Source organism: Chelonia mydas, chromosome 14 (genome assembly GCF_015237465.2).
Source record: "Chelonia mydas isolate rCheMyd1 chromosome 14, rCheMyd1.pri.v2, whole genome shotgun sequence".
NCBI lineage: Eukaryota > Metazoa > Chordata > Testudines > Cheloniidae > Chelonia > Chelonia mydas.
This window is the reverse complement of record NC_051254.2, coordinates 15,460,801-15,473,765: the sequence shown is the minus strand read 5'-3', so window position 1 is coordinate 15,473,765 and position 12,965 is coordinate 15,460,801. Positions and strand designations below refer to the sequence as shown.

The window sequence follows — 12,965 nt, the reverse complement described above, 5'->3', positions numbered from 1 at the left end:
CTGGAGACCATATTCTGATCTCAGTTACACAAACGTAAGTGTGACTTACAGTCACACTGGGGTTAACTCTGTGAACAGACCAGAGACTGATCCAGATTACTGCAGTGGTATGGGCAACATGTAGTGGGAATGTAGTAATGACTTGCATGAAGCTCAGTAATTACTGAAGGGAAGTGTAAGGGACTAGGATGGCAGAGGTCCATGTGCCAAATAGCTTGAGAGAAGGAGTCGCTGATATGCTGGGAGCATGGTACATCCTAGCCACCATAACTCATCCCTTGCCAACTTGCACAACGATCAGTCTTTATCTCTGCATTTTTGAAATAAATGGGGCAACCAGACTAGAGAGAAACTTGTTTATTAAGTGCAATATAAAGCCATGTGGTCCAGAACACCTGCAGACAGACTCTTCCTTGGTACACACCAGAAGTATTCATATGCCGCCAATTGTCCTTATCTGATGAAAGCTACAAAAAAGTGGTTATGTTCTATTGTGGCTCTTCTGTACAAACCTTTTTAAAAGGTCAGGTTGTTAGAAGTGGGATCAGCCAACAGGCTACATTCTGCCCCAGATAACTTAATTAACTCTTTGGTTACAATTATTGTGTGAACTCTCTTGAGGCAGTGAATCAGTGTGTTATAACTACAGTACAAAGCACTGTGATGCACGGCAAAGGGAGGCTACAGTGCAACATGGTGTGGCTTTGGTGAAATGCCACTTTAGCTGAAAATACTTCCTTCCATGCCAGGAACTGAAATATAAGGCAACTGCCAACTGGACATTCATTCAGTAACTAAATTATTTCTAATGGGCTATGTAAAATCACATTTGGTTTCATTTCTAACAGACCGGGCTTCTTGTATTTAGATCAAAAACTAAACTAGCCCCAGTTCCCACCTAAGTTTAGGGCAGGATGGTCATGCACAATGGGGACAATGTGTGTATCTCTCTCTCTCACACACACAGGTCTGGCTCACAGGGAAATCAGTGGCAAAATTCCCATTGAAGCCAGGTGCAAGACTGAGCCCTTGAAATGGTCTGTACTGTGACCTCTCCCTGGTTCTCAAAGAAAGGCAGAGAAGTTTCATAGCCTGCTTAAATAAAACAAACGACACCTCCAGGGAATAAGGGCAGCTATTGTTTTTGTTCCACGGCCTTTGAAAACTGGCTTTACCCATGAAAGGTGGGAGCTGCCATTCTTACTAGAAACAGTTTCCCAATTCTCATGAGCAGCTCCCATGCTATTTGGCTGAGGGTGAAGGTGAACCAGTCCACGCTCAGACCCCTTCAGAGCCAAATGTAAAACAAGGGGTAATTCAAGAGCATTTCTCGTTGGTAGATTTCAAAGGTGAGCCCTAGCATCCCCATCTGACAGATATGCCACAAGGTACTGGCGTGTTAAGTGTCTTGCCAAAGCTCAGGGAATGAGTCAGGGGTTTTGCCTCCCAATCCAAAGCTCTAGCTTTTGGCCCATGCTGCCTCAGCTCTTGTTCAGCCAGCTTATGCCGTGTAGTGGCCTGGAGGGGCTTAGGGAGAGATTTTCAAAGGCATAAATAGGAGGTAGGTGTCCAATTCCCACTGACTTCCCATGGGAGCTGGGTACTTAACTGCCCTCTGGGCCTTTGCAAATCTTCCCTTAAGGATTTAGGTTAATAGCCATCTTAAACATTGGCACAGCTGGTGTTGGATGTGTGGCTACGGAACTGAGCGCACAAGCCCTGTGGTTAGTATGATCCATTATGATCAGAAACGCTTGCTTCAGAGACAGCCTTCGGGGAGAGAGTTGCGCAGTGAAACGTACGAACGAGTCACCCCGCTGGCAGAAATTAGTGCTTCACTGCAGTGTTTGCAGAGGCGTGTGGGACAGAAAGGAGAAGCTCCCCCCAGCATTGCCACGAATGCCCTAGGGAAAGTGAACATACAGAGTTTCCATCACCACTGGGTTGGGAAGTAGCAGGGAGGGAACTCAGCAAAGGGTATGGCAAGCTGCTAGGATACCTCTTCGACCCAGGAGCTAGACACACAGCAATAACGCCAGTAAAGGATCACTGGATAATGGCCAGACACATGACAGCCCCTCAGCTGTGGGTAGCAGGACCGTGGGAGCTACTAGGCTCACGCAGCCGCCGCCTTGCCACAAGCGGTAACTAGGCATGGCAGGGTTCCAGTACAGCTCTTTACCCTGATGTGGTCTGAGAATGGCTGATGCTGGGGAAAGAACGATGTGGCTGAGGCTAACGGTTCATCCACTCTAAAGGAGAGAGACTGTCCTGCCCCCACTTCTCTCTCTGCCATCATCTTGTATTTACTGGATGACAGTAGAATGTAACACTCTACATTGGGGAGGGGATCAAATGCCTTTACAAGTCACGCAACGGTATCTGCCTAAGCTCCACTGTGGGAAAAGTGATACCAACAAGGATTTTAGGTCTTAGGTTTATGACCAACTTGGTCTTTCAAGAAAACAAAAATATTACCCATTTATAGTGCATGTCTTCCGATCCTACGCCACTGAACTAGCAATTCTGATTCTTCCCTTGTAGTCCTCCAGGCTTGACTTGGCCTTTGCCCAAGAGTACGCTGTAGCTACAGTAAGACTGGACTGTTGTGTGCTTTGCAGTACACAAGCTCCTCGATCTGGGATGCCGTAGGGGGTTGGGTTGCTGTACTGCAGAAATCAACCATGGAGGATTTAGGTACTGATCTAAAGCTCATTGAAGTCACTGGGTGTTTTCCCATTGGCTTTGGATCAGGTTCCTTAACCAGTCTCTGCTATTATAAATAGAAAAGGAGTACTTGTGGCACCTTAGAGACTAACCAATTTATTTGAGCATAAGCTTTCGTGAGCTACAGCTCACTTCATCGGATGCATCCGATGAAGTGAGCTGTAGCTCACGAAAGCTTATGCTCAAATAAATTGGTTAGTCTCTAAGGTGCCACAAGTACTCCTTCTCTTTTTGCGAATACAGACTAACCCGGCTGTTACTCTGAAACCTGCTACTATAAATGTTTCCCAAAAGCTGTGTGTCCTTAATGCTCATTGTAGATCTCATCTACCTAGGTTTCTTTATAAAATAATAAAATATATTTATATATACAAGGAAAACTGTACAAGAGTTAAGCAAAATTGCATCAGAGCATTGTGGGTAATGCTATGCAAATTAAGGCTGTCATTTGTTACTGCAGTAACAGTATAAACAGTGTAAAGCAGCAGGGTGCTTTACACAAACAGGTGCGGTAGGAATGCAGTGATTACCCTGACCATCTACATTGCAACACGGGCTTATAAACAATAGAACTGTGCACATTTGCAGAGCACAATGAAGTTGCCTCCCACTGGTGAAATGAACAGGGGGAGAACAGGGCTGAGCCAGCAGGTTGGGAAAAAAAAAATGACCCTGCATAACAGGTCGCACACAAGGCAGAGCGGGAGAGGGACATTTAAATACAAACGAAAGCCCAGTGCAGTCAAACTCCCAGCGGGAGGCCAGCGGTGTGAGAGTGGGTAGGCAGAACATACACACACAGTCAGCAGGTAAGGATTATACCACACGGGAGTCCACAAACGGCTGGCCAATGACCCTGCACTGAGAAGCCTCTGCGACAGACCACTCAACAGTGAAGATCCTAGGCTGGACAGCCCAGAAATGGAGAGCTCCAAATGCCAATCACACACTTGCCACCCCATCCGCTGACTTGCCGCCTCCACAGCGGTGGGCTTCCAAGGAGTGTCAAGTGCCACTGCAGTTCTATGCCCAGGTGAGATTGGGTGGGCACGGCGGTCCAGAGCCTGGCAGCTGACCATAGCATGAGCCTGCCTGAAAAACTCTGCAGTCTGAACACGCACACCCCTTTGGCAGTCTCTCCCCGGCTCAGGCTTCGAAGAACTCTCTCTCCATCTGTTTGGTGAGTGTTCCGCTGGACATCATGGTCCTGCTGACAAACTCTTTGGTGACCTGCTTGGTGAGGGTGCCACTGCTCTCCACCCGCTGGGTGGTCATCAACATGCCATCTGCAACAAGAGGAGCAGGTCAGCGGTGGGCATGACGGCCTACGTGAGGTGCTGCCCTGGCTCTATCCCGGATGGACTGTCAGACCTGCACGCAGGTATCTGCAGGAGGAGCAGTAGCTTTTGGGCCCTAGCCTGTGCGTTGGGATCAAAAGGCTCAGAATTCGCTGCCGGACCCCACATGAAGGCCATCAGCCACCGCCGGGACCTGGGCTGCGTTTGGAAATGCAACCACGGCGCGCTTCAGACTGGCATTCACCCAGTACTAGGGCAGGCAGAGCAGGCAGTGCTGCAGCAAGGCCAGAGTGGTGGTGGTTCAGTTCCCATAACAGCAATTTATTGGGTCTCCAAATCATCCCCCCTTGGCACCACAGGGGTGAAGGGATGGGGATATTTAAACATGATTTTTTAAATTGTTTATTCTTCCTCTCACTTTCTCCTTTCGCCCACCCTGCTGAAAGCCTACAGTGTTGAACAGCCTTGAGGAGCCCTCCAATAGCCCCTCCCTGGATGTCTGCAGAGCTAGGACCCTGAGATCTAGGGGCAGTCAGGATTGTGCTGTAACTTTTCACTACACCAGGCACCTTCCTTTACACTGGGCGACACCAATGACTGTGACGCCGTACAACAATCTGCCCCGTCCCCAGTGCCTGAAGCATTCCAGACAGGAAGCCCTTACCCGTGTAGTAGGGCTCCAGAGAGGAGTGGCTGATGGTGGTGTTGGTGTTATATTCCACGGGGAGGTTGTACACTTCCTCTCTCATGTATTGCTGCCCTCCGAACTGTGAGAAAGCTCCTAGAGAGAAAAGGAGAAAAGTCAGCTCGGGGAATGTCGCAGGAGCTGTACAATCACATGGAGCCCCTAGCTATCCGTCACTGGCGGAGAGGTTATGTCATAACTGTTCCAGTAGGAGCCCTTAAAGAAAGAAATCAAGAATGCTCATGAGAGATCGGGAGACTGAAGGACCTCGTGAGATGGCTGCTGGGTCTTGGGGATACACAGTCATCAAAAGAAGAAGGTTGGCAATAAAGTAACAGTAATAAGTTCTCAGACTCCTTTCTCACCCAAGGATCTTAAAGCCCCTTATAAGTATTACATTAAACCTTGCTGCCCCCAGGAGATACATATTATCCTCATTCTACAGATAGCGAAACTGTGGCACAGAAATTGTTTCACCAGCAGAGGCGGAAAGAGAACCCTGGAGTCCTGACCCAGTTTCTGGCTCTCCCCATGACTGTCATCTCCCACAGGTTCTGTTTTGTTGCCCCGCATATACACAAGAAATGTGGTACCTCCATCTTGAGACTCAATGGTGATGATGCCCTCTCTCTCTGGCCCAAACCCTTGCGTGGTCTTGGCTTGCACTTTGAACTTGTAGGGGATGTTCTCGCTCAAATAGGGCACTGTCAAGGAGGTTTCTGGGTTGTCCCCCTCCACATAGATATTCCTGGGTTCCCCTAATCCAAATAGAAACACAGTATGATGAAATAGAATACAATGGCTCCCTAAAGCCCACCACCATTCCCACCAAACTGCTACCCTCCTGTAGTTTCCACCAACCTCTTCCCTGCCCCACTTTATTCTTGTCTCAGCCCTCATCCCGCCCCTTATGACATCCCTGGCTCTCTGTCAAAAGATCCCCATTTCAGTACAGGGCTGGGTCTCAGTCCCAGCCCTCCTCACTAAGGCTGCTCAGGGATTGAACCGAGCGGGAGGCTCTGTTCCTGGAGCAGGTTTGCAGGTGTGACATGCTACGCTTTAGCCCCAGCAAAGGGATAGTTTGTCACTTCTCCCATGGCTTGTTTCCAGCCCAGCCTGAGCGAGAACATACCTCCTCCATGCAGCATCTCGCAGGTGACCATGTAGCCCAGAATGGCCCCGTTTGGCTTGCGGGGTCTCTCCCAGCTGAGCTGAAGCGACTCCGGGCTCAGGGCAGTGAACACCAGGGGTCCCGGCGCACTGGGGGTGCTCAGTGTAAACGGTGAACCTGCAGGAGCAACAGCGAGAGGTCAGTGCTGGAGATGGGGAGAGAAGCAGCAGCCTGGGTCTATGCAGGTCACTGCTGTAATGGGCTGGGAGTCTCAGCTGTTTGCATAGTGAAGCTGGCGCATTGGGGAGCAGCATTCAAGGAGAGTGGAGGGTGTTCTTTTTAAAGGGGGAGTGAAGGAGCTACAACTGGGAGCTTACAGAGCCTAAACTTCGACATGGGGGTGCTGCCTCCATGCCCCTGACCCCCAGCGCACCCTGAGGCCTGCCTCCATACCCCCCCGGGTAGTGGAGCAGTGTGTGAACCCTCCGCACTAGGGGCCCCGCGGCTCATTGCCCAGCCACAGGGAGACGGGAGGGGAGTGAAGCCAGGGCCGTGCCCTCTCACCTGGTACAGGACTCAGCGGGCTCTGCGGATCCACCTGGGACTCAATGGTGATGACGCCCTCTCTCTCAGGGCCCCAGCCCTCCTCGCTTTGGGCCTTCACCTTGAATATGTAGGAGTGGTTTGGCAGCAGGTTGTCCACCACCACCGAGTTGTGAGTGGGGTTCGGGATGCTCAGTCTGTGCACTTCTCCTGGAGGGGGGGAGGAAGGAGAGAGACAGGTGCCACCTTACAGTCACAACGGCAGGGCTGCAGCCGCAGTAGAGAGCACGGGGGGGTTGTCACACCAGAGCAGAGCAACCGTCCGTCAAGCCTATTCTCTTACCTCTGGCAGCGGCCTGTACACAAAGTGGACATGTCCTTACAGTGCAGATGGCCAGCTACAGCAGGGCTGTGTTTGTGTTCATGGGGGAATCCTTCCGAACCCCCAATAGCCTGACCCATGTGATAGGACCCCTCTGCCTTTAGAGAAGTCTTGCGAGCTTGGGTACTCTGCCCCCATTGAGCGCAGGGTTACCTGGCTCCTTTCCAGACCCAGCTGCAGCACTGAACTCAATGCGACAGGCTAGGGAGGGGAGAGGGTGCGCTGGGGAAACGTTGGGATGGTAGCTACAGTTAGCCCATAATGGCCACTCTACGTCTGTGTTTGCCACTGCGTTTCTCTGGCATCTGCCTCAGGGTCCAGAGGCGACTGGCTCTCAACGCTGACTAGAATTAGTAATAGGGAACAAGGAGGCTGAATGTATCAGACTTGGGCCCCTCCTCCATCATCTTCCACCTGGATAGCTCACTGCACTTCACAGATGTCAGCGAACGAGTCCTCAACACCAGGGGGCGGGGGGAGAGGGAGGGACAAGGGTTTGAGCTAGTCCAGACTGGGGGAAATGAGGCGCCAGGAGGGTAAATGATTTGCCCAAAGCCACCCAAGAAGTCTGTGGCAGAGCTGGGACTAGACCCCCCTAAAATCCTGGCTCTGCTCAAATCAGTGGCAAAACTCCCATTGGCTTCAGTGGAACCTGGGCTCCGCTCTAGCTCTCCCAGCCCCATGCTGTATCATGAAGACTCGTTCCACGCCCGGGACCGAGCCATCAGCTGAACATGGCTCACTGACCTCCACTGAGGAGCTGGTACTGCACGCTGTATCCTTGCACCGCTTTCTCGCACTGCGGCTCCTGCCAGCTGACTTTCAGGGAGGTGGGCCCCAGCGCAGAGAACACCAGGCGGGTGGGAGTGTCGGGGACGCCCAGGGCCATCCTGGAATCTGATACAAAGAGGGAAAGTCACAACCTTGGGTTCAAAGGCGAGAGGCAGAGGGGAAAAGAAGCAGACGCAGCCCAGTGTGTGATGGTCCTTACAGTCCAGGGAGAATGCAGCAAAACGTCCTCTGCAACCACGGGCCGGATCTGCCGAGAACCTACCCTGAGGGGCTTTGGGGGCTGAGCTGAGAGGCCAGGATGGGGTCTAGCGGTGTACAAATGGGTTCTGACAATGGCGTCCTGCAGTCTCTGGGCTTAGAGAAGCAACACCCTGACTCAGCCAGGGGAGCAAAGGGATTGCTGAGAACATCTAGACGTTTTCTCTGGCAGCCCCTTAGCTCCCCAGCAGGCTTGGGGCCAGGCTTGGCCAAACTCACTCCCCCTGAAGCACCATGTCCAGGCAGCTGGGTGCTTCGAGGACATCTTGGGAGTGAGTGTGACTCCTGGCCTTCTGGGGGAAGAGGGAATGCACCCTAGGGTGTGTGCTTTGCCCTGACAGGCCTGCGCAGGGAGAGGGGGAAGGGGAGTCAGAGCAGCCATCTAACAGCCCTGAGCCTTGCTGCATGCGTGTTGGGGATGGGGTGGGGGTGGGATCACCCAGTGGAGAGAAGGGCACAGAGGTGCTGCAAAGGACGAGCCGTCCCTACCCATTCGCACATCCACACTGGTAACCCACGGGCCACTCCTCTACCTTCCACACACTCACCTACCTAGCTGCTCATTCCCCTGCCAGCTTCTCTCTGACCTACCGCTCTCCGTGCCGGCAGCCACTCATCAAGGGTGACACTTCAAAGGGGAGACTGTCAACGGGAGTTAAGCACCCAACTCCCATGGGCTTTCAGTGGGGCTCGGGTGCCTAACTGCCCGTTATGCCTTTGCAATCCTCCCCCATCATCTTCAAAATGCTTTGCAGTCACGTGTCCCAGTAAGTGATTCAAGCTGCTAGGGAGCTGAGTATTGCTATCCCTGGTCTACAGACGGGGAAACTGAGGCAAAGAGGTTCATGTGAGTCAAAGGGGGAGTAAAGATTAGACCCTGGGAGCTCCTGGCTCCCAGCCCAATGCTCAGGTCATTAGGTCACCCTGCTCTCTCAACAAACAGCACGGCCAGAACCAAAGGGTGGGAAGAGTTAAGGGGTATCCCTTAACCACTGCCTTCATGGCAGAAAATGGATGCAATGACGAGCAGATTCTCCAGCACCTCAGTGCCAGGCGCTCCATGACTCAGCTGCCTAGTGTGTCTCAGAGGGACGTTTTGCATTAGGCACACATTCTCCCCCAAGGCCTGTGGAGAGACACAGAAAACAATCGGCTTGTTAGGAGCACAGAGGGCAGGATGCTGACGATGAGGTCGTTAGAGCACGGGGTGGGTTAATCAGCTCACATGGCTTTAACGAGGTCAATGAACCCTGCAAATGGAAAGGTGGTGTGGTGGAGGCGCAGCCAGGGTCAGGGGCATGGATCAGCGCACACACAAAGCCGATGGAGGAGAGGAGCAGGGAGCTCACGGGTGGATGGGCTGGTTATGGGGTGCATGACTGCAGGAAGACACCCACGAAGACACTGGACAAGGCTTTGCTGTGGGCTGTACCTATATACTTGACAATCCCTGTGGGCCCATCAGTCATGATTATAGAATCCCGAAAGCCATTGCTGGCGTAGGAACCCTTCACCTTTGCCCTGCTGCTGACACCTACGTCCTGGGGCAGCAGGGCCATCCTGCCAGCATCTTCACGTAGGGAAGGGAGAATCCTCCCTGGCTGGTCTACAGGATAGTGGGAAACAGAGAGAGAGAGAGAGAACACTGAAGGCATCTGAAGCCAGAGCAGCCCATGTGGGCTGCTTTAAGGAAGAGCATGAAAAGGGCTTCTCCAGCCCCGTCCCCACTGCCAGACCGACTCTCAGACAATTTGAGCTGGAAAGTAACCATGGAGATAGAGTAAGAGGCATGGAAGCAGCACCCCCTTTTCCCAGAGAGCCCTGGGGGGCCCCATGGAGGCAGCCTCCCCTTTCCCAGGGAGCTTGAGGGGGCCCATGGAGGCAGCCCCCCCTTTCTCAGGGTGCCCTTGCGGGGGTGCACAAAGGCAGCCCTCTGTGTGGAGAGGGGGAGCTCTGGGAGGTAGAGGTACAGGAAGCCCCCTGGCTGGTGTGACCCAAGATCGCTCTAAGGGGTAGAGGGTAGGAAGACAGGTCCCTGCTATGGTGGAGCAGAGGGGAGGGTCCCCAATCCCCCTCCCCCCCGACACTCACCATATCCTGAGGTCATTGTGCTGTAATCTCTGGTCAGAGATGAGCTGCCCATCAGCCTCCTCTCCTGGTGTATGTGTGAGGTCAGCTGGTTGTAGCTGGCATTCAAGGTCCTGTTCAGGGTGCCCCCACTGCCGGGGAAGGTGAAATCCATCCGGCCATTCAGCAGATACTCTGGGAAAGATTGAATTCAGTCAGTCTCAACAGCTGCAGTCTAGGCATCGGGACCAGCCCACGGCTCCATGCCTCCTGCATCGGCTTCGTCCTGCTCTCCAGGTGTTTGAGAACATAACTCTGGCTCTTCAGACAAGTGACAACTGCACAGCCAGCAGCAGGGGAAACAAACAGGAACCTGCACCCCCTGCACAATACCCAACCAACTCGCAGTGCCCAAGGTAACTCCAGAGCTCAGCTTGTCAGGGGGCTGCTAAGGTCCAACCTCACGTGTCCTAACGGTCAGATCTCTTGACCCCAGCACGTGTTTATATTTTGTCTTAATGAAAGAAGAAGAAATGCCAACTTAAGGAGGCGGCTCCCACAGATTTCACATTGGAGCCCATCTCTGCCAGACCTGAAAAGCAAACCCTGCCGTTAACGGTCTTTATGAACCCCCTCTTAAGTGACCACCCAAACGGGCAACAGAAATCTCCTAGAGGCTGCTCTCTGAATAACAGTCCTGCAGGTTTGCACCGGAAACCTGAGGGTGGGGGGGTTTACTTCAGAGCAGTTACTTAAGATGAGGCGTGGCTGTTCTTACAGGCTTCACACGGTTTTGATCTGCTCCTTCCCTAAGGGTCCGAGCCTATTGCAGAAGCAAGCTCCTAGCAGGTTCCCAGTCCATGCCCGAGGTGGGTGTTACCTTGGCACTCTCCTGAGCAGACAGACCATGACAACACTTTGCAAGCAAACTCTACTACATGTGACCAGTGCCTCATGCCAACACCAATGTGGGTACAGAGGGGATGTTAGGGGGCAGGGCTCAGTTCCACGCTCTTGGCTCGGAGAAGGACGAGACACGACATTCACTGCAGAAGAAGCCGGCCTTCACCTGGTTGGGGCCGGGGCGTCCCGCTCCTCATCAGGCTGCCGCTGGCTGTGTCGCTGTCCAACGGCTCAGAGTGGGAGCCATCCTCGTGGAGGAGGCCCTCGGTGTCGGAGGAGAAGCAGCTGCTGCTAGAGAGGCGGGGGATCATTTCAGCTGGGAGCCTCCAGGTGATGCGGCGAAGGTCCAAGTCCTCCCCCAGCAGCTGCACATATTTCCACCTGGAGCCTTTTGGAACAATTTAAGTACTCACATTGGCATGGCCTACAGGGGCAAAGCGGGGAACCTGCCACCATTGGGCCACCTGCAGCACACTGGGGTCAGCCTCCAGGAGCAGCTGCATCTGCCTCCTGTGACAAACCGCTGGTGGGCTACTGCTGTGTAGAGATCACGGGACAGAGCTGGAGAATGGAGGGAACAGGACAGTGGGGGTTCAGCCAGCCCTGGGGAGACCAGAGCTCCATCCCCATTTCCGTCAGGATTGAGAACAGGGTTGGCGATCCCACTGCATGCCTGTCCCCATCACAGGCACTGCTGGGTAGAACTGTCCTCCCGTGCTCAGGAGCAGCCTCCTCACTCCATGAAGCTCACAGGTGTACACAACGCTGGCCACCGTGGGGCTGTCCTAACACGTATGCTCTACTCTCTGCAAGAATGCATCGATTCTCAAAGCAGAAAGAAACCGAGAGAGAGCACAGGGCAGGAGACGCCTCATTTCAGCCACTGTCGAACCTGCTCCAGACTAGGTCTCCTGTAAGGTTGCCCCAGCTCCACATTACAGGTCGCTTTCATTCTTCCCATTTGAAATAGCTATTCCAAGCTGAGCTTCTGCCATGTTCACTTTAGCAGCCCTGACATAGCCAATGGGACACCCCCCAGAGCACAATGGGAGAGAACCAGAAACCATGGGCCAGTAGGGTTCTTCTTGGTCTTAAGCTGCTATGAGCTGAAATGTCTCTGCTCCATCCCCCAGTAAGGTCCCTCTCATTGGCCTGACGGCTGAACTAAGAAACATCCCAGGAGCTAGGAGGTCAGGACTGTGTGCTGTACCCTAATCTCATGGCAACGGGCAGAGGCCCAACCTCTGGATGCAAAGTTCCTACCCAATCATGCCAGGTGGAGGCTGAGCCTCCATTGCTCTCCAGAGCAGCAGCACAGAAACAAGGTGACAGCTCAGCCTCTGCATGGTCCTCCCAGAGCTGGGACATCTCTCTGCCTTCGCAGCAGAATGAGGAACAAAACGATCTGTGCTGATACTGTGGCTCGTAAATCACTCCCTCGTTTGGAAGGGAGGTTCTCTGCTGGTTTGCTTTCTCGAGTCCCCTTCTCCCGGGGGAGGCTCGGTGTTCAAAGCTGTCAAGAGAAACCAATAAACCGCTCTTTGCAAAACACAGCGCACGTACCGGAGTCGTCGGCGACGCTGGGGTGCTTGCTGCCGGACGGGGAGCGCATCACGTCCGCGCTGTACATCAAGTAGCTGTCGTAGTCTTCACCGCCCTCGGCGTCGATGATTGGGATGTCGGGGATGATGGGAACTGCGAGAGGCGGCAGAAAGCGCCATTAAACACGTCCCTCCCATGCCAGAGGGGAACCACCCACCCAGATGCCACGGGGACAGGCATGTTAGTGTGGACACGATGCGTTAAAACAGGGAGAGGGAGGGAGAGAGCGTTGTCAAGCCCCACTCCCCACACGCTCAGGCCAGTAGAAGCACTCACTGGACATTGGGCGTCTGGGTTGTGTGGCGAGGTTGATTGTAGCTTCTCGCTCAGGCCCCCAGCCGGCTCCATTCTTGGCCTTCACCGTGTAGCGGTACGGCTGCGACTCCCGCAGGTTTTCAATCAGAACCATGCGCTTCTTCGGCTCCTCAACCAGAACTTTCTTCATGGGCCCAAAGGGAACTGCAAGGAAGCACACACCCATCCAGCAAGGTCATGTCTCTCCCTCTGTCACACACAGACACACACAGACACACACACACACACTATTCTCTTCAATACAACGGCAGGAGAGGGGAGAGAAGAAATGAACTAGCCGGC

At 53.4% G+C, this 12,965-nt stretch overlaps 1 protein-coding gene across 1 annotated transcript in view; it reads right to left on the bottom strand.

Annotated features, from left to right (window-relative positions):
• Nucleotides 1-342: 342 nt before the first annotated feature.
• Nucleotides 343-12,965, bottom strand: part of ITGB4 (integrin subunit beta 4) — a 57,069-nt gene continuing 44,446 nt past the window's right edge. The window contains exons 31-42 of the mRNA XM_027834667.3: nucleotides 12,645-12,827; nucleotides 12,330-12,461; nucleotides 10,933-11,154; nucleotides 9,888-10,058; nucleotides 9,229-9,402; nucleotides 7,494-7,643; nucleotides 6,386-6,574; nucleotides 5,843-5,998; nucleotides 5,304-5,468; nucleotides 4,690-4,806; nucleotides 2,996-4,013; nucleotides 343-2,770 (exon numbers count right to left, since the gene is read on the bottom strand). Coding sequence (XP_027690468.2) covers nucleotides 3,874-4,013; nucleotides 4,690-4,806; nucleotides 5,304-5,468; nucleotides 5,843-5,998; nucleotides 6,386-6,574; nucleotides 7,494-7,643; nucleotides 9,229-9,402; nucleotides 9,888-10,058; nucleotides 10,933-11,154; nucleotides 12,330-12,461; nucleotides 12,645-12,827 — 1,799 coding nt within the window. The 3' untranslated portion in view covers nucleotides 343-2,770; nucleotides 2,996-3,873. The remainder of the gene's footprint in view (nucleotides 2,771-2,995; nucleotides 4,014-4,689; nucleotides 4,807-5,303; nucleotides 5,469-5,842; nucleotides 5,999-6,385; nucleotides 6,575-7,493; nucleotides 7,644-9,228; nucleotides 9,403-9,887; nucleotides 10,059-10,932; nucleotides 11,155-12,329; nucleotides 12,462-12,644; nucleotides 12,828-12,965) is intronic.